Below are 19,168 nucleotides of genomic sequence, written 5' to 3'. Positions count from 1 at the left end.
AAAGTGATTGAATTACATTTCTAAGTAAGTGTACTCCACTAAATATATTTTGCAGAGAAAGTAACTTGAGTAGCATGCTCTAAATACTTTATAGATCAGGTGATTAGTATCTTAAATACTATTCTCGAGTTCTTGTCCAACACTGCTCCTGCCTGGGACGGAACGTGAGGAAGAACTATATAGGACCCTGGTTCACGGATGCGCCGTAAACGGCCTTCCTTGCTTCAGTCTTGGAGAACTTGTGTTTCTCAAACCAGCAAATGGAACCGCCAACAGCGAAAACCGAGTCCTGCTACTAAACTTCTTGCGAGAGTAGGGTTTGGATAAGCGTCTGCGAAGAGAGCTTCCACACACAGAAGAAGCGAAAACGGCACTTTCACGGCAATTTCCCAAGCACCGAGGTGCATGCTACGAGTGTAGTTACACACGTTGCACGTGCTGGCGCATGCAGTAGTAATTGTTCTAAAGCAAAAAGTCTAAAACAAATTTTGCCTTGGACGCGCGTTCGTAGCCTTATTATGGTTATTTACTTCGAATCTTTTATAAGCGGAAGGTCAGCGCGCGCGGACCGTAGAATTACACTTCCCGTGTTATCCTCGATGCTTGGGTAATTTAGAAAAAAGGTCTATTGGGACGCTGTCTGCTTTTGTGGGCTTTCAGCACCCGGCCGATTGAGTCAAGGCAATCCGCTTTCCAAAGACGTTGCCATGCCGACAATTATCGCGTTCATTTAGGCTTAGGAATTGCCAGAATCGAAAGACTATCTAAATAAATGACCGCATCGCCACGTGGTCAATGATGTTGATTGGGGCGAAGCTCTGGTGGTGCTGGTGATACTGATTTTGTTCATAGGTAGTGCTGATGGTGCATACGCATTTGAGCATTTGACCGCAGCGCCCTCTCGTCCATAAACGTTGAGCCAATGCATGCAAAGTTTAACGCGATTATATACGCATCTGACAGCAGCACCCTCTCCTGTATAGACGTTGAGCAGCTACATGCAGCGTTTTATCCATGACATCCCCAGCTCTTGAGTTGCTACCACATCTCAGAGCCCCCTACTCGTCCCGCAGTCGTGGTCGATGGTCTAGAAATCCATTGACGTCTCCCCGCACAGGTTTGAATACTGTCGACGGCGCAAACATTCTTTCTTTTTTTAAGAAGGCAGATGGGATGGCAATCGATGTAAACACGGACGCCGGACAAGGCTAGACCCTAAGGAGCTTTGCCCCGAAAAATGCGGCAAGGTCATTGCTCATGCTTTGCGATTTAAGTGAGGTAAGGCAAAGCAAAAGCCTCCTGCACCGTTCGTTGCTAAATAACGCGCCCGGTATTGCAGCTACAACGACATATCAGTACTCACTCACCGGGGCACCGCCATGTTTCCCCGCATCCCTACCGAGCCAGTCACGTGATTTCAAAATCCCTCTCCGAGGTACTGCGGCTAACTTTAGCCGCGGTTAGCGTTCGAGCAAACGGGCCCAGATGTCAGTGTAATAGGGAGTATTCACTGGCGGCCCAATCCGTGTGCGCTGCTGCTGAGCGCGTGCTGACGGCGAGGTTCCGCAGTCCTTTTGGAGCGTGCATTTAGCACCATCAAGGTTGCCGGTCTTAGCAGGCTATTAATGTGAGCTCGTTCTGAGCATGCGCTCTAAACATCGCCCTCAAATATGGCGTCCAGTGAATACCTCTTATAGCTAGGTATTTGGTGGTGACAAACACATCTTTGGAATGCTCGCCTTCGGCACGCGGCCAAGAGTCATACCAGCAAAATGTTGGACGAAATTACGTTAATGACAACTCAAAGTGTAAAGCTGACGTTTCGCTGATATACTTATATCTAGCTTCTCAGTCTCTCTGCAAATTTCAATACTCGTAACCCCAAAGAAAAAAAAAGTTTTGGGCATAGTTTTCGCGCTGCGCAATGTAGTTTTTACAAGAAGTTGAACACCAGAAAAGAAAAAGAGGCATTTTGCGTTTGAAATGCGTACGTTTTGATAGAACAACAAATTCGATAAAACAACAAACAGATAACGTCTTTTAATATTTCGATCCATTTAACGTCACGCTCTCGAAATTTCGCACGCTATATACTATAGCTTTCTGCGATGTCAAGTTTATTTATGTGGCCCTAAAAAAAATCCGGTTTTATTTTCTCCGACGGACCCGGTAGTATTTTGTAATTCACCACGTCAAGAGAGAAATTAGTAACGCTCTGTAAGAAACCGAACTACTTTCTTTTCTCTTCTTCTTACTGCAGTTCTCGAGGTGAAAACGGGTACTACACTCCCTTCAAGTCAAGGAAGGAGTCGACACAAGTGTGTGAAAGGCATGGACAAAACAGATGTAATCACCGGACGTGGGGTCCCTTAGTGCGATGATAGGCTAGTTCCTTGTTACAGAAAAGAAAAGAAAAAGGCGAGGAGAAAAGACCATGAAAACAGGGACTGTGTTTCGAAGCACGTTCTCGGTGTACGGTCACGCGACGCGTGCCGATTCTTTCGAACTCTAAGTAGCCCTTGTTACGCTGATTGGAACGGTACCAAAGCCGCTAATGCTGTCTTTTTTTTTTCTTCTTCCTTGTTCCCGCTAATACCGTCCGAGGGGCACGAGCACGGCGTCTTCGATCTATATTTACGGCTGACAGCGTCGAAAAATAAAAATCGTTCTAATTTGCATGTAACGGTGTTATACAGAAAAAAAAACAAAGGTGTTTCTGAACGAGTCGAGCGGCGCGATCGTTGCAAGTGTGCGAGTATGTATAGTTCGGTACTGTAGAGCGCGGAACATTCGGCCATTGCCAAGATTGCGAGGCCTTCTGTTTTAGCTTCATTGGGATTCCCTACGTGGGGTCTGAACGTCAATGGCATTACAAACAGGCTCGTATGTACCATCGATATGACTAACGTTAGCGTCTGTAAAGGATGTTTGGCCTGAGTGCTTCGGGGCACACGGGAAGGGTGACTTTACAGGGGCTAATACTGTGGTTTATACGAAAAGTTATTGAGAAAAAAAAAGTATTGATGGAAATAGTGACATTTTAATTTTGGCATGTGCAATAAGTCTCCCCCAAATATGTCGGGCCTATAAAAAAAAAAAAAAGTTCCTAAGCTTTAGTTTAGGATTAAGTATTACTGTATCGTTATCATCAATAGTTCTTTCGGGGGATATTACAATTTATGCAGAAGCCCAGTTCGAGGGGTTTCTTCGGGAATTGAAGTTAGGGGGGTATCTAAAATTTTAGGGAGGGTGTTTGGGGGGGGGGGGGGGGGGCGCATTGAGAATAGAGGAGTCTTTGCGAATTAAGTGCCTTCAGAAAAACAAGAGGGGGGGGGGGGGGGGGGGAGGTGTACACTCCCCTTAGGGTGTGCAGGAAGTCACTGCTCAGTTGAAATAATCTATTTTAGAATTTTCCTCATAACTCCCTCCCGAGAAAGAAAGGGCACAAGGGGCACATGTCCCGAAACGTTGGGGAATGTATAACTAGCGTACCTGCACACGTCACGCCCCGTGCCTTTTTCCGCCACTGAAGAACAACCGCCCATTCGATCCCACGTGGAACGTTGACTGATTGGCTTCGCTTGTCTCGTTTTAATGACGATTTCAATATAATAAATAAGGACTATCAATAAAAAATTTGCTAAATCGTTACAGACCGTGCAGTGTAAACTTTCCGCTGTTGCAAAAAAAAAAAAAAAAAAGAGAGAGAGAGAGATTGATTATGTTTTGCTTGCGGAAAAATCCACCTTTCGCCAAATATGGCAAACGCGCGCGCAAGCCCTCTCCCACCCGTTCGACAGCCAAAACGTCAGCTACATCCTGTTTGCCCGTTGAGCCGCTGTGACTTCAGATGCGGCTCCCCCAAACTCGTCTTTTTTCCCCATCTTCCCTTTCTGCTCGGCCAGAAGGAAGAGAGAGAGAGGATACCAGATCTATTTACTCTCGAACCCATATTTCTGCAAATCGCTAAGTGAGTGTAGTTCGACTATTTTCCTTTTACTTTAAAGACGCAGTAAAAAAGGTTCTGCCACTTGAGGAGCGCTACTAATTTACCCCTTTATGTGGTGAATCAAGACACCTCTTTTTTATTATCAAGAAAAACAAATTTTGAACAGAATATTAATGGTTATTTTCCTTGTCAACCAAAACGAAATGTTTGTTTGTGGTGACTTAGAGATGACGGTCACTTCTGCTCAAGAGCGAGGTTTCGAACTTTTGGCGAAAGGCGACGAAGTTCGGCTTCTTACACAATGTTGTCCGACTTCGTAGGAAACGTCTTGAATTTTTGGAGAAACTAATTTATACGGTAGTTTGCTTCAAATTTCAGAAAATCGTTACCAATGTTTACACAAAATAAAATCAAACATGCAAACTAGCGCTGTTAATGATTTATTAATATTGCACCCCTCCTCCACCGTGCGGGTGTAGGACAAAATGGTCCCGGTCAAAATTTTCCAGAACTAGATGGTCCCGGACAAAATGGTCCCGGACAAATGTCACGGCCAAAATGGTCCCGGCCAAAATGGTCCCAATAGTAAACTCGGAAAAAATGGTCCGGAAATTTTCTACACTTTGGGGGCTCCGAGTTTTAGAGAACTGCTGTTCTGAAGGTTTGTTCAACACAGGCCAGGCGTTCGAAAGATACGCCCTGCTGTTCTCAGCTCAAAACATTCATTAAATGTCTCGTACTGGTTATGTGAAATATTACGGAAACATTATTTGATATATGGAAGTCGAATTTGGTCGAACCAGCAGGTTTGCGACGTTCCCAGTTACAACGAGAGCCTCCGAATGAGGCTTCTATGGTGCCTGAAACGCGTCTCCGAAAGGTGTGTCTACGGTTTATCGCGGCCAAGAGGTCCCTCGATTTCCGCCTGATGACGTCATAGAACTGTCATGCTGTCGCCGGTCGCGATCCTAGTGGCGTTACAGCAGCGGTGGTGGGTCTGGCAGACGCCTGTACACCATGGTGCAGGTCCCTGCCCAGGTTGACAGTCCTCGGAGGCTTCGGTAGCCAGGGTTTGGGAAGCCCCATAGACAGCGATACCCGCGTTTGTGCTTTTTGTCGCAATTTTTGCGCCCAAACGTCTTCTACGAGCAGATAACAGAGCATCGTCTGCTCACAGCGCCTATTGGGAGATGGCGCCACAAGTAAATAGCGTCACTGGACAGCCTAGGTTGAAGAGAGGGTGCATCTCAAACAATCTCAAACCACGGGGAGCGTTTGCAATCGCTTCCTGCTGAGATTGGTCGCAAACGCGCATGCACTGCGTTTTCGCGCTGCAAGAAGGGAAGCAGGAAGAAAGGCGGAGACACTCGCAGACGACCAACGCGTTCGTTACCTCCTCGCAGCTCGTATGCGGAGCGAAAGTTCGTCTGCTTCTTGTGCAGGGGGTTGCGGTAACGTCAAAATGCCCAGTTCTGATTGGCTCGATTGGAAGGATAGGGTAGCCAGGGGGCCGTTCACGGGTCGAAATGCCCCCCGAAATTTTATGGTTTTCCTCGTTCCCCTTATCTTCTTTCTATTTTTTTTTTCTGCCGTTTTGTTAGGGCATCAAAATTCCTGTGTTTCTCTTTCTGTTTGACAGCTCAATACGGTGAGGGGCCAAGCCCACGGCATTTCAGAGCAAAGCGTAGATTACGACACTGTCCGTCGACTGCGTGAGGAACACAAGTCCGGATCCGGCTCTCCGAAGAGCTCTCGCCAACTCGGCCGGATTGATAGGCCCGCAGGTGCGAATGGCTCAGCTCCCGACGTCACAGAAGCCGCGAAATCCTGACCTCGACCTCGATGTCAATAAACAAAGTCCCAAAGTAGCAAAACTCTGACTGTGCAAGCCCTACAATGAGAAAACAGGACGACGAAAGGACAGATGTTTAAAGGGGTCATGAAACGCTTTTCCAATTTTTTCCTGTTTCGATTTCCTCCTCAACTCATAAATCGCGCATTCCACCAAACAGTTAAAGAAGACGAAAAGGGGGAGTCCCCTCTTGCTCGCACTCTCGTTTGTGTAATCCCGGACACATCCATTCTCCCCCTAGAAGATTAGCCCGTCGCTCAAAATTCAGACAGAAGTTGCTTTCCCCGCCCCGTTCATTCCGAAGCTGACAGTGCTGTTGAAGCTACGTGCTCATTGGGCCAGCCACACTTGTCGCGTGAGCGTGGCAAATGTGGCTGCAGAGAATGAAGTCAGGTGATGAAAGGGAGGCGGCTGATTGGTCCGGCAAGCGCGTAGCTTCCACCACAATGTCAGCTTAGGGGTGAAGGGAATAAGTGAGGTCCGGTTGCGTGTGACGTCAGTTTGGACCCGATAACGAGCTTTTGGGACCGCGGATGTATCACAGTGAAAAGGCAGAGAGGTTGCGAAGGGGAGGAGGTACGAAATAGTCCGCTCTGTTTTCAAATTTTCGCACTGAAAGTCAGGCTTTTGACTTTCTACCTTTTTTCTTTTGGTCCACTGAACGATGTGGTATTAGTAAAATCCCAATCTAAAATGATTTATCCCAACCCAAAAATCGTTTCATGGGCCCTTTAAGCGCTTTTCTTTTCGTTCCGTCTTCCCACTCGCCTGCACACCTTTAAATGTTACACCAACCAAAAGGTAAAAAAAAAAAAAAATCCTTTTAATAAAAAAAGAAAGAAGAAGCAAGAGAAAAAAGCGACAACATATGTAACGTAGAAACAAATTTGTAATGCTCATAATCACTTGGTTTCAAAGCGTACCTAGTTTACTTCTTTAATCGCTGCAGTGGGTAAGTTCATAATCTCGTGCGTTCAACACGCGATTCGTGAAAGTCCCTCGCATATAGACTCTCAGATATAAGTTCTATCAAACGAGCCAAGCTATCGCTTGACGCTTTTTTCAAGAATGATAATAGACCTACACTTCTAAGCGTGCTGCCAACGTCTTACATGAAGTCGGCACCTCCACATAAGGCAGCATCGTCCTCCCTGGGTGAGAGCCATGTTGTGTGGCCAACGGCGTCGATTTCTATGTCGCAAGCCTCGACTTCGAGCAAATCCCTAGCCTGTGCGGAGCATTCGTTTCGTTAAATGAATTGCCTGGAGAAGTTCTGGTTTGGACACAGATGTGGAGGGACCGCACCGCTGATCGTGTCTGCGCGGTACGAGCAACTTTCCTAGGCTTTGTATCCTAATGTAAACTTCCCGCTGCAAATCCTGGTCGCCATGCTCGTTACCACCGCTGAAGTGGAACGTCCGGTATTGAGACTCTGAAGACTAAATTCATACATGAGAGCTTCAACGTCCCAGGAGAGCTTGCGAGGGGTTGCGCTTCTGAACATTCACCGTAACGTCCAAGTCCCGAAAGGGTCCTCTCGCTTCTTTCTGTGGACCGGCGGCAGCTTGGACTAAATGTTTCGACCGCACAAAATAGTGGAAACCAGGCACGTAGCCAGGGGGGGGAAGGGGGAAACATGCCCCCCCCCCCCCCCCTCCGAAATCTTCCATTTTGCTGGGACCCTCCTCTCCCCGCCCCCCCCCCCCCCCCCCCCCTCATACAGCACTTTGTCATGGGCGGGCCCCTGTCCCCCGAAGCAATATCCTGGCGATGTGCCTGGTGGAAACTGATACTTTTCTCTGCCACTTTCCCGTAAAACCACAGCGATGAACGGAAAGAACCGAAAAAGAATGACCATAGCACGATCATTTCTGATAAATGCGATCCCCACAAGAACAATAAGCGTGACGCTTTGCTTGCTCATTGCCCCTGTGCCAATTGCAGTTTTTATGAATTATCGTGTTATAAACTTCGCTATTCTCTGTCACTCTTTCGTAGTTTTCAGCCCACAGGATACTAGAGTATTCCGCAGAGAACCGTATCGCACCGGAATATTTTGTGAGCCTGTCTAGCTTTTAGTTCAAAGCACGTTATTCTATTTTATGATCGCGTGCTTTCGTTGTTCACCATTAAAGTTTCCTATTTTAGAGGTCGCACGAACGGAGTCTCGTGCGTGTGTGCGTTTTCTATGACCCACGTGGCCAAAAAAGCTTGAATTTTTCTCTACTAAGAAACAGAAAAAGAGCAACTAAAATTGTTTGTGCAATTTCTTTTCCTCCCTTGTCGTTTAAAAAGCTCGAAAAAAAAAAAAAACAACTGGAAAATTTTTTTGGCCACGCCACTGGGAAGGATAGTGGGTAGACCTCAAGGCAGCTACGATTGAGGTCTACCCACCATCCTTCCAATCGAGCCAATCGTAGCTCGGCGTTCTGACGTCACCGCAATCCCGGCGCAAGCAGACGAACTTGGGCTCCGCATTGCAAACGCGGCCCATAAACCACGTGGCTCTGGAACACAGCTCATCTCGCTTTACACTCTGGCTTTTGTGACGTCTTTTTGTTACCCCTTCGGGACCCCTTTGGGTGAATGGGTGCATGGACGCTAAACGCACCAGTCGGAGACGCTTTGCTACTCCCCGATGGATGGCGGCTTCACCAGAATTTTAACCGCCCAATATGGAAATGCGGAACTATATTAGCACCCATTACAACGTCGTCTTGTCCTCGTTTTGGGCCCAGCCTTGTCCTTCGCCACAACGGCGACAGCCTTGGCTCGCCCCACTTTGCAGACGACATTTTCTTTTACAAAGAGGCCTCGTTCCACGAACCACCATCCGCCCAAATGCCGCAAAGGAAGACACAGTTTCGAGGTCTCCGCCAAACTGCTGCCGCTGCCGCCCAGTTGGGGTATTCGAGGAGGCCAAACGGCGGCGGCACCATTGTCGGCGCCTTCTTCACTGACGTCGTTCGCGTTGTATAGAGTCACATATCTGCAACTTAGAATAGACCCCTCTCCAAAGTGTGCCCTCTGTTGGAAGCTGTAGAATCCCTGTACGATGGCGGACACAAGTACGAGCTTGTTGCGCTCGACTGCGCCCCGGCTGCACGAAGCGCGAGCACAAGTCGAACTGTACCCGTTCGCGCTACTTGCACGTTCGGGGGTGTCGGTTCTTGTGCAGTGATTCAAATTGTGTGCAGTGGATCGGATTTTTTAATTTCTTTTTTCAATGGGCACGTGATTTTGGAATGGGGTCTATAGGGAGTATTCACTGGCGGCCATATCCGTGTGCGCTGCTGCTGAGCGCGTGCTGACAGCGAGCTTCCGCAGTCCTTTTGGAGCGTGCATTTAGCACCATCAAGGTTGCCGGTCTTAGCAGGCTATTAATGTGAGCTCGTTCTGAGCATGCGCTATAAACAGCACCCCCAAATATGGCGTCCAGTAAATACCTCCTATACACTACTGTGATATTTACGAGTCCTCAGGCCAGCGTGCGATCTCCTCAGTCCAGGAATGTTCGTCGCTACGGATCACGCGCGATACGCACGTAAACTGAAAATAAAACCAGCTAGGAGCCCCCCTCCCCCCCTCCCCCTTTTTTTGGGGGAAAGGTCTATAGTATAGCCCAATTGTTGCCACGTGACCAAACTAGCGTGGCACTAAGACGGCGTGCGCTCGAGCAAAGACCACCGGCAAGAACGGAAAAGCGAACAGAACACCGCGGGGGTTGTAGAAAATACGAGAGTTCACGTTTTAATGGTTAGTGTACACATTCTAATTAGCCGATAGAGTTCAAAGAATAGCGTAAAATCGGCTTAATACACTACCATGTCGCAATTTTTCGGGACATTAACCGAGACTGATCCGAGTTTAGTCCGTAATCATACAACCCAAACGACGTCACTTCTGTGTCGTTTTTTTTTTTTTCCGGGAAAGATCGACATAAAACAACTATTGTTGTTTTACTTTATCTTTAGCGTAAGTTATGCGTTATCGCCAGGCTGGTTATGCAAGCCTGATAACGCTTGGCTTACGTTCCTCAAAGGTAAAGTAAAAAAAAAAAAAAAAACATTGGCAAGATTGCGTTAAGCCGCCGCCCGGTCGCCCGGTTCAACGAGTCGGCCACCCATCCATCTTTCCAAAGGCAGCGGTACTTGGACCTTGCACCTCAGACGAAAACACGCATTGAAAGAACCTGAAACTCGCCGACACCCAACGCTGCAGAAGCCGGCCCGCCGCGCGCGCACGCCGCGTTTCGTGGGAAAGTGGTCTTTGGAAGGCGCAACTCGAATCCAGCCATGCGTGCGAATTCGAAGGGAGATGCTCTGAGCGCTTCCGAGTTCGTCCCTTTGCATAGCGACCGAGCAGGAATATATTATTTTCCCGCTACAATTATAGGGAATGCCGCAGATCGAGCTCTTCTGACTGCGCTATTTGGGGCAAGCCCGATGCTGGGAATGACGCAAGGACGGCCTGTAGGACTTATATGTGATGTCGTCAAATTACTATAGGATTAAAGTCATTACATTAACTTTTTAACAATACATGCTACGTGCTCCCTCCCCCCCCCCTCTTTTACAAACACGTACAAACATTCGCAATGATTTAGGGTGTACATCGTCAATATTGCTTCAACGGGCCACCTAATAAACAGCATGTGTTGTTGAGAGCCGCTGCTAACACGAGTGTCCCGCAGCCGCCGCCAGATGGCAGTAGTTGATGTGACGCGGCATCACGCCGCGTCTGTTACAGGGCTTCTGTGTGTATTAAAGTAAATGATTAACGAAAAAAAACTGTTTTTTCATTGATAAGTTTTTATTAGTAAGTGCGTCGGTCACTCTCCCAGCAGATAGCTCCACCGCGTAAGGCTCCGACCCCGCATATCGTACATAAAGGTACATTAGAATCCAATAAATTGCCTCCTCTGTCGCTGTGACTGAATTGTAAATACACAAAACAGATTTTTTTTTTTTGCAAGAACAGCAAGTATGTATTATGCAATATAGTGAAAGTCTAAAAATTCGAAAACAAATCCCCCGTTCCCTCCTTATTTTTTTAGCAATGATCATTTTTGGCTGAATTAGAAAACAACTCCCCCCAAAAATGCAATAGTTCTTGTACAAATGATAGAAGCACGGTGGCCGCTTACCGATCCTCGTTAGCGTGCTTGGTGCTGCGTCGGAGGTGCTTACCTTTCACATATCGATTAAGTTGATGCTTGTTCATGGATCTAGAGAAAAATTTAAAGGGTGTACATATTGCTAGGCTAGGTGCATATTTTATAGCCAATACAATCTACATATCCACCCATGATCCGAACGTTCTCCACTGGGAAGAATGGACAGGTCATATTTCATGTGGTGTTACGGGATGTACTGGTCATCTTTTTCTTTCGACGTAATTGAAAACTTGAGCTGCTTATTATCAATGAAACATAGAACACAGGTGTGTGCAAAAATAGTCCCTGGCAATATGACCGACCCAGCCGACGTATTTTGCCACCAAGAGCAAATTTATGGGAGAGATGTAACGTCACAAACAAATTTAAAGGAGCTGTGCAACGATTTTAACGCTGAAAGAATTTGCGTCTTCTACTTTTGATATTGTTCACCTTGTCACAAATGGCAGAAAACACACCTCCTTCCTTCGAAATGTTGCGATTCCGCCGCGTAATCGCGAGACAAAAAATAGAATATTTCCCGACCTGCAGCCGCGAGCGGCGGCCATGAGAACCACGCGGCATGATGTCAATGGGGGACTTGTAAAAAGATAGGACGTTGTGCAAATGCCTGATTGCTAAAAGGTAATATTTCTATAAATCTTGTAGTTCTAACATAAATATAAATGCGTCGAAAGCCTGGTATCATCGGCAAAACTTTTATTATACGGAGTTATAGTGGCGCCATCTATGCGAGGTCAACAAAACCGTCAGCTCTATACACCAACTCATCTCTGTGACGTCACGGCGCGGTGGTGGCGCGTCGGCCGCACTTCCGGTCTGGGGCTGTGGGCCGAAGTCCCGATGCCAGACGTGTTTTCTGCGTTGTTTTGAAGGGAACCAGGCAAGAACCTGCCTTCTCGTCAAAACGCCGGGACTGGGGCCGTACCAAAAGAGTCAAGAAAGGTTTGAAGGTCAGTTTTCACGTGCTCGGTTCGTCCGAGAATCTGGATATGTGCCGTGAAAAGGGAAAAGCAGACACCGTCGGACAACGATTGCTTGGGCGGGAAGCACTTTGAGTTGAATTCACGGATACTTGTGGTCATCAGATTTATTTGTTTTATTCCAACATGAACGCCAGAAAACCGTCAAGTTGTGCGGACTACGTTCAGTGCGTCTTCAAGTTCAAACGGCCGCCTGATCGTTCGAACTGTCGTCTGCTCTTTCAAACGTTTCTGCTTGTCGTCTGCTCTCTTAGACGACGCCGGCCCGTAGATTAAATGTTTGCCCTGTACTTGCTAAACGAAGTAAGTGCAGGCCTCAAAAGACTTAAGTTTGAAGGTTGGTAAGCAGGCTCGATGTAAGCAGTAAATACAAGGAGATGTTGATCGTTGTTACGAGTGACCATCACTGACTTACTATGCCTAATCGACTTGGTCCGATTCTCCTTGCGATTTTAAGTATCGACGTCGACCATCTCAGCTACGGTTCACGCTTTTGCAGCCCGAGCGGCGTCGTGACTGAAAATTGCGACCGAAATCTCATCATGCGAATCAGGTTTTAGCGTACATACTGCGGCGTCCACACGGAATGAATCGCCACATGTCACATTATTCACGCGAAGTTTCGCGGTGTAACGAGCTTCGGTAATTTCGCTGACGCCGCTCAAGTTGTCAGACATCGGCCAGGAAGACGTAGAATCAACAATTCGAACGCGAAAAAAAGCAGGGGGACTCACACTGACGCTGACAACATCGCATTTCAATGGTTTGTTTATGTGCGACGGCGAGCTTCTTGCCCACACCCCCATCGCGCATGCGCGGCGCCGGTGGCGTCTGCTAGGGGCGCTCCGGTTTGTTTGTAAACACAAATAGGATTGGAGGATAGACTAGAGAAGAGTGGGCTTGGATTCGACCTTTCGTACAGCAAGCAAGGCCAAAAATTTCAGCAATCCTTACCGGGATTGATGTATGCGGATGATATTGTACTAATGGCTAACAACAGGACAGAGTTGCAGGAATTAATGAGCATCTGTGCTAAGGGAAAAGAGGAATTAGGTTTAGAGTTCAGTAGTGAAAAATCAGCAGTCATGATTTTTAACAAAGATGAAGTTGGGCTGAAAATACAGAATATTACAGTTGAGAGGGCTAGTAAATACAAGTATCTAGGAGTATGAATATGTGACGGTGCAGAATATCTCAGTGAGCATGAAAAGTATATAATAGGTAAACAGAAATGCAGCTGTAATGAAAAATAGAGCACTTTGGAATTACAACAGGTATGAGGTGGTGAGAGAGATTTGGAAAGGGGTCATGGTCCCTGGCTTGACTTTTGAAAACGCAGTGCTTTGCACGAAATCCGATGTGCATGCAAGACTAGAAATAAAACAGCGCGGAGTAGGTAGGCTGGCTTTGGGGGCACTATGCAAAACGCCAAACCAGGGAGTACAAGGAGACATGGGATGGGCGTCTTTTGAGAGCAGGGAAGCGGTGAGCAAGATAGAATTTGAGGATCGGTTGAGGCAAATGGACGGGGATCAATGGGCACGAAAGGTTTTCAGCTATTTATACATGAGGAGCATAGACACAAAGTGGAGACAGCACACTAGGAAATTAAGAGGAAAGTTTTTAGGCTATAGTGGAGATACGGAAGAGCAGGTCTCGGTTAAGAAAGTTAACACCACAGAAAGAGATCGGTGGCTAGACGGAATGCAGACAAATACGGCTCTGGAAAGCTATAGATTAAACAAAACAGTTATTGCCAAAGAAAGCATTTATGACAATGCTAGGGAAAGATAATCCTTGTTTGAGGCGAGGACGGGTGTTCTGCGAACCAGAACATACAGAGCGAGGTACCAGGAAATGGATACAGTGTGCACTGCTTGTGGAGAGGAGGACGAGACGGCTGAGCACTTGATAATCTACTGTAAAGGGCTTCACCCTATGCCTACCGAAGACAACATGGATTTAATAAAGTCATTGGGTTTTAGAGACAGTGAAGGGAGAGCGGATTTCAAGACTGTAGAGATTACAAAGCAAAGATTAAGTGAATGGTGGCAGAAAGCGAGAGAAAACTAGGTATGTTCTTATTAACTGATGGCAAGGGGTTTTATTCGCGACTCCAGCGACCTATAGGGGGCGCCACCACCAAACAAACATGGCGGCTGAGTCCAGGTCGCGTCGGCTCGGCCGGGCCGCCTGAATGGGTGGCGCAATCAATTTAACAATTATTCTTTTGTTGAATGCCCAATTTTATGGGTATTTGAACTGAGACAGTTAAGTTTAGCCGGTGCGCATAAACTTGCCGAGCATAGTTTTGTTTTGCCGGTGTTTTTTGTTCTTTTCATGTCAAACTTTCGCTGCGGAGACTTCGATCAAAACCGAAACTATGGGCTCCGGAGAAACGGTAATAGACTCAAATTAGTTTTGATCATCTAAGGAAAGCGGCGAGGGCTACAAAATTGTTCCACCAAGAGTAATGTTTAGCTAACTCGCATGCCTCGATCATGCGACTTACCTGTCCGCGAAATTGAGCTTTTGTGCCTGTCCGCGTTTCAAGAAACAGCTGCAGTCGTGTGCTCGGTCAAGAACACAGGCTGCAGGAAAATTAAGAAAATTAAGCAAGCGCTTCTTGAGCCAAGGAGCATGTCAACTCGCTGGCACTTCACTAAGCAGCTGATACTCGTATTTCAATTAAGGTTTTAGTAGCAATCAAGAAGCCATTTTGATGAATATGCGGTTATGTACTATATTACGTACTATGGTCCCACTAAAGCGATATTAGTATGTTCTTCGGGTTGAAATATGAACTTAGTTGACTAACTATTAGGGTGAACTGCTGAATAAAAGTATATTTGAGAGACAGAGAGATACTACTTAAACTTAGCCAAATGGTTCTAGCCGGTAGAACGGAGACGAAAGCGGACAAGCTGAGGAAAGTCTTCATCGGAGATTCACTCAGACCTCTCTGCATTGAACTTGACTTCGAATTTTAAACAAATAAAATTATTATTATTTTTTTTTTGTGGCCGGTCAATTTGAGCAATGTAGACGTATATTGCTGCTGGATTCGACAGGGGTTATAAGTATTCGAGGCGCGATAGATCCTAATGACGTGACAGCTTCTATCTTTGCGAGACGCGTCCCCCACCTTTTGAAAGCAGATAATTTCCCTGATTAATCATATGCAGCGAGCAGGTTTCCTGAATCAAGTAATTGCGAAATTAGCCCAACTCCTTCAATGTGGTCTTTTTCGGCGAAAAGCCGCCAAGATGAATAGCCAACACACCGGCCGGCGTTAGTGGCTCAAATTAACCTGAAGCTAATCGAGCACAACCAAACTCAAGGAAAGCAGCTATCGAACCTTCCCATTCACTTGACTGCAACATTGGTGTCCCCTCCAGTGAAACACTTCGTCTGTCGAGCTCAGTCTACTGTTCTACATCCTTATAAAGAAACTGCTTCTCAGTTACCAAGCAGTCGTCACTTTGATTGCGATTAGAGACAGACGACAAATCAAAACGTTTTTCCGTGATTCCTCCCCATCCAAAAAATTGAAAGCACGCGATCGTGTGTTGTGGAATAAACGGGCTTTCAAACACGTGATGGAAAGAAACAATCTACTGAGGCTTCACCACACTAATGAACACTCAGGCAAACTTAAGAAATTTTCGGACCTTCGTCAAACTACATTGCTCGCCGCCGCGCCGCCAGCACGCGTCCGCGAAAGCCGTCAGAGACGCGGCGGGGCGCGGAGCGACCTGGACCGGCTGGTTCCCGGTTTTCCCGCTTGGCGGCGTCCGTTTTGCTGGAGTCGCGAATAGCCCCACTTTCTTTGCAGTGCGGAGTGAATATAGATTTCACATTTAAATATTCTAAGCTTAAATGGTAAAGAAAAATGGCTAGGTGGCATACGCTACCGCCCGATCCAAAGGGCTCAGCCAAATTCATCCATCCATCCAAACAAACCGGAGCGAAGCGGAGCGAAGCGGAGCGAAGCAGAGCGGGTGTTCTGCGAACCAGAACATACAGAGTGAAGTACCAGGAACTGGATACAGTGTGCACTGCTTGTGGAGAGGAGGACGAGACGGCTGAGCACTTGATACTCTACTGTAAAGGGCTTCACCCTACGCCTACCGAAGACAACATGGATTTAATAAAGTCATTGGGTTTTAGAGACAGTGAAGGGAGAGCGGATTTCAAGACTGTAGAGATTACAAAGCAAAGATTAAGTGAATGGTGGCAGAAAGCGAGAGAAAACTAGGTATGTTCTTATTAACTGATGGCAAGGGGTTTTATAGCCCCACTTTCTTTGCAGTGCGGAGTGAATATAGATTTCACATGTAAATATTCTAAGCTTAAATGGTAAAACAAAATGGCTAGGTGGCGTAAGCTACCGCCCAATCCAAAGGGCTCAGCCGGATTCACCCATCCATCCAAACATGATTTGGTGTATATGCTAACGCAAACAGCCACCAGAAGCGGGAGGGGGACGGGAGCAGAGCCGGACGGGGATGGCCGAACCCGGATGAGACTTTCATCCTTTCGCCGTGTTGATCTCTCTACGCAAGCACGTGCTCACGTGGTCGCGAGCGGGTGAGTTCTCGCTGCTTACTGACTGCTCTATACTTCGTCTCACCTTAGCATGGACTATTGTTATCCGCGCATGCTAAGAGCGCGAGCTAGTTGCTTTGGATGAAGTCTCGGCGGCTGCCCGAGCGCTCGCGCAGCGAGTGCTCCTGTCAAGGCAATCGAAGCTAGCCGCTCGCGCTTGCACAACCTTCGCCGTTAGTCCATGCTAAGGTGAGACGAAGTATAGAGGGAGAGCTTCACCGGAACCCCGCGCGTCCCCCATTAACGTCACAGCGCACGTGACTCGGAACATGGTGAAGGAGTTGAGAGGTGCCGAAAACCTCTTTGCCCATTTTTAAAACAAAAACTAGGACATGCAGGCAAAAGCGGTTTTTTGTTCTTTACTTCAGAAAGGTCGAGACAGCAACTTCCAAGTTATTTAAGCAAAGCACTGAAATTGTTGCACAGCTCCTCTAACGTCATGGACGGATGTGACGTCACAGACGAAAATAATTGCCATGTCACCAATTACAAGGCATAAAAAAACAAATGCCCTTAGGAACTGAAGAAAGCGGAAGGGGCAGTCGCCCCCCCCCCCCCCTTTTTTTTTTCTTTCCCCCCTTTTAAATCTGCCAGATGCCACACGCTCCGAGCGGGTCTCAACCAGTCAAGAACGACACGAGATGATGCGAATCGTTTCTTTAATTTCCGTAAAACATTGTATAAATCTATATACATGAGAGAAAGTAAAGAGAGGCACTGGTGACTTTCATACGAGGGTTAGTCGTACAATAAAACTTATTTACAGCTGGATAACAGGAATCGGTGCCTGACATTTTCCCGGTTACTGTAAGTACGGTCCCCCACTAATATCAGCCTATCGCGTCTAACTACACATGGCTTCTACAGACCGCAAAATGGTCCCTCGTTGAATGTGGATGAAAAGATTGACAAGACAGGCCTAACTCTAACGAGCTTTGCATTGCGCGGCAAAGTATTTTACAGCGATGAGGATACATGATATGCCTGTTTTAAATTGCACGAAAATGCAAGCGAACGTTGACTTACGTCCCTTCGTGCATAAAAAAATTTCAAATCAACACTTCTAGAGACATAAAATGACACAGAGTTCATATTTCGTTATGGATAACTATTTTGTCAGTCAGACATCGCATTGGAGTGACAAGCTCACGTAAGTGCACCACCGTCGAAAGACACTTACCAGACAACGGCGAGGGCTCGAAACCTAAAAATTCTTGCAAATATAGAATGAACATAGAATAATGCGCGACAAACATGCCTGTTCTTAGCCTAGATACAGGACCGGGTAACTTTTCAATGTTCCGTTTGCTGAATATACATCAAACGATAGTTCCAACTGACTCCAGTTTCAAAGAAAAGTAAAGCACATTAAAGCTTGTCACACATTCGTTGACGTCGGCACAAACTGTACAAAAAAGATTGTCTACTCGCACGTTCAGAAACCAAACAAAACAAAGATGTTGGAACGTCATTCACTTTGGTTGAACATTCATTCCCGTTGAACGACGCACTCCTAATCCACATGGGTCCAAGTTGAACGATCGTCAACAGATGGTCGTCACAACACCACAAGGGCCAGAGTCACAGCCCCCATTTACACTGGAGCACGACCGAAGACAGACACCCTCATCAGCGCACAACTTCGGTCAGTACCACACACTCTTCGCCTCCGAGTTACCCTAAGCAGAGCAGGTCGACAAGAAGTGATGCCGTCACTCGATGTCCCTGTCTGGTCCCAGCGTGGCCAACGAGTAGAATCGCTCCTTGTCCGCACTGCCAACATTGGTGACATGCTGGAAGCAGCAGGGCAACGAGATGTCGCTCTTCCTCGGCAAGGGCTTCGGCTTCGAGGGTCTGTTCTTTTTCTTCATACTCTTGGTGCATCCCTTGGGCATGGACAGACTGATGTTGAGGGGATCCGATATGAGCTCTTCGACCCGGTCCCAAAACTCCTGGGCAAAGTCCGGAACGTCGAAGCTGAGGCCCGCCATCCGGCGATGGTCCGACGACAGGTGCATCGTATGGAAGGTAACGGCGGGCTTCCTGTAGCTGCTCAGGTTGTCGATGACATCCTTCCAGAGAGCGAAACCGGTGCCCCTCTCGGCAAGGACGATGTGCACCATCCTTCTTGTCCTGGCCCGCGTCTCCCCTTTGTCCAGGATGAGAACGGGAACTCCTGTCCTCGCCAGTTCCCAGCGTCCTGGAGTGCCGTCCTGGCAGACTTCAGTGAAGTACAGGTTGGCGAGACAGTGGCAGGCGTACACGTACGTCTTGTGGCTCTTGAAGCATGATTCGACTTGGTCCACTTCGAGCTCACCCAGACGGCCGTTTTCATCCGGGTCCTTGCTCAGGGTTCCCACGGTGTCGTACTTGGTGGTGATCTTCTCGATGCCCATCTTCTGCGGGGCCTTCTTCACGATGTCCGAGGAGCAGTAGATGATGGCATCGCTCGAAGCCATGCTCCTGGGAGACTGTCTCGACTGATTTCAGAGTCGCAGTCGGTCATTCGGGTCGGGCAACCCTCATGTCCGATGGAGTTTCTGCACGAATAAAAATAAGAGATCAGTTTGGCTTCATATACTAAAATCATCGTGGAAACG

The 19,168-nt window shown here is 47.3% G+C and overlaps 1 protein-coding gene across 1 annotated transcript in view; it reads right to left on the bottom strand.

Moving 5' to 3' along the window:
- Positions 1-17,210: 17,210 nt before the first annotated feature.
- LOC120837761 overlaps positions 17,211-19,168 on the bottom strand; it is a 104,708-nt gene continuing 102,750 nt past the window's right edge. The window contains exon 2 of the mRNA XM_040207332.3: positions 17,211-19,108. Within this exon, the coding sequence (XP_040063266.1) occupies positions 18,281-19,027 (747 nt within the window). The 5' untranslated portion in view covers positions 19,028-19,108 and the 3' untranslated portion in view covers positions 17,211-18,280. The remainder of the gene's footprint in view (positions 19,109-19,168) is intronic.

Source organism: Ixodes scapularis, unplaced genomic scaffold (genome assembly GCF_016920785.2).
Source record: "Ixodes scapularis isolate PalLabHiFi unplaced genomic scaffold, ASM1692078v2 PGA_scaffold4__175_contigs__length_147842914, whole genome shotgun sequence".
In the NCBI taxonomy this organism is placed as follows: Eukaryota; Metazoa; Arthropoda; class Arachnida; order Ixodida; family Ixodidae; genus Ixodes; species Ixodes scapularis.
Note: the sequence above shows the minus strand (reverse complement) of the source record. Positions and strands in the feature narration are given on the sequence as shown.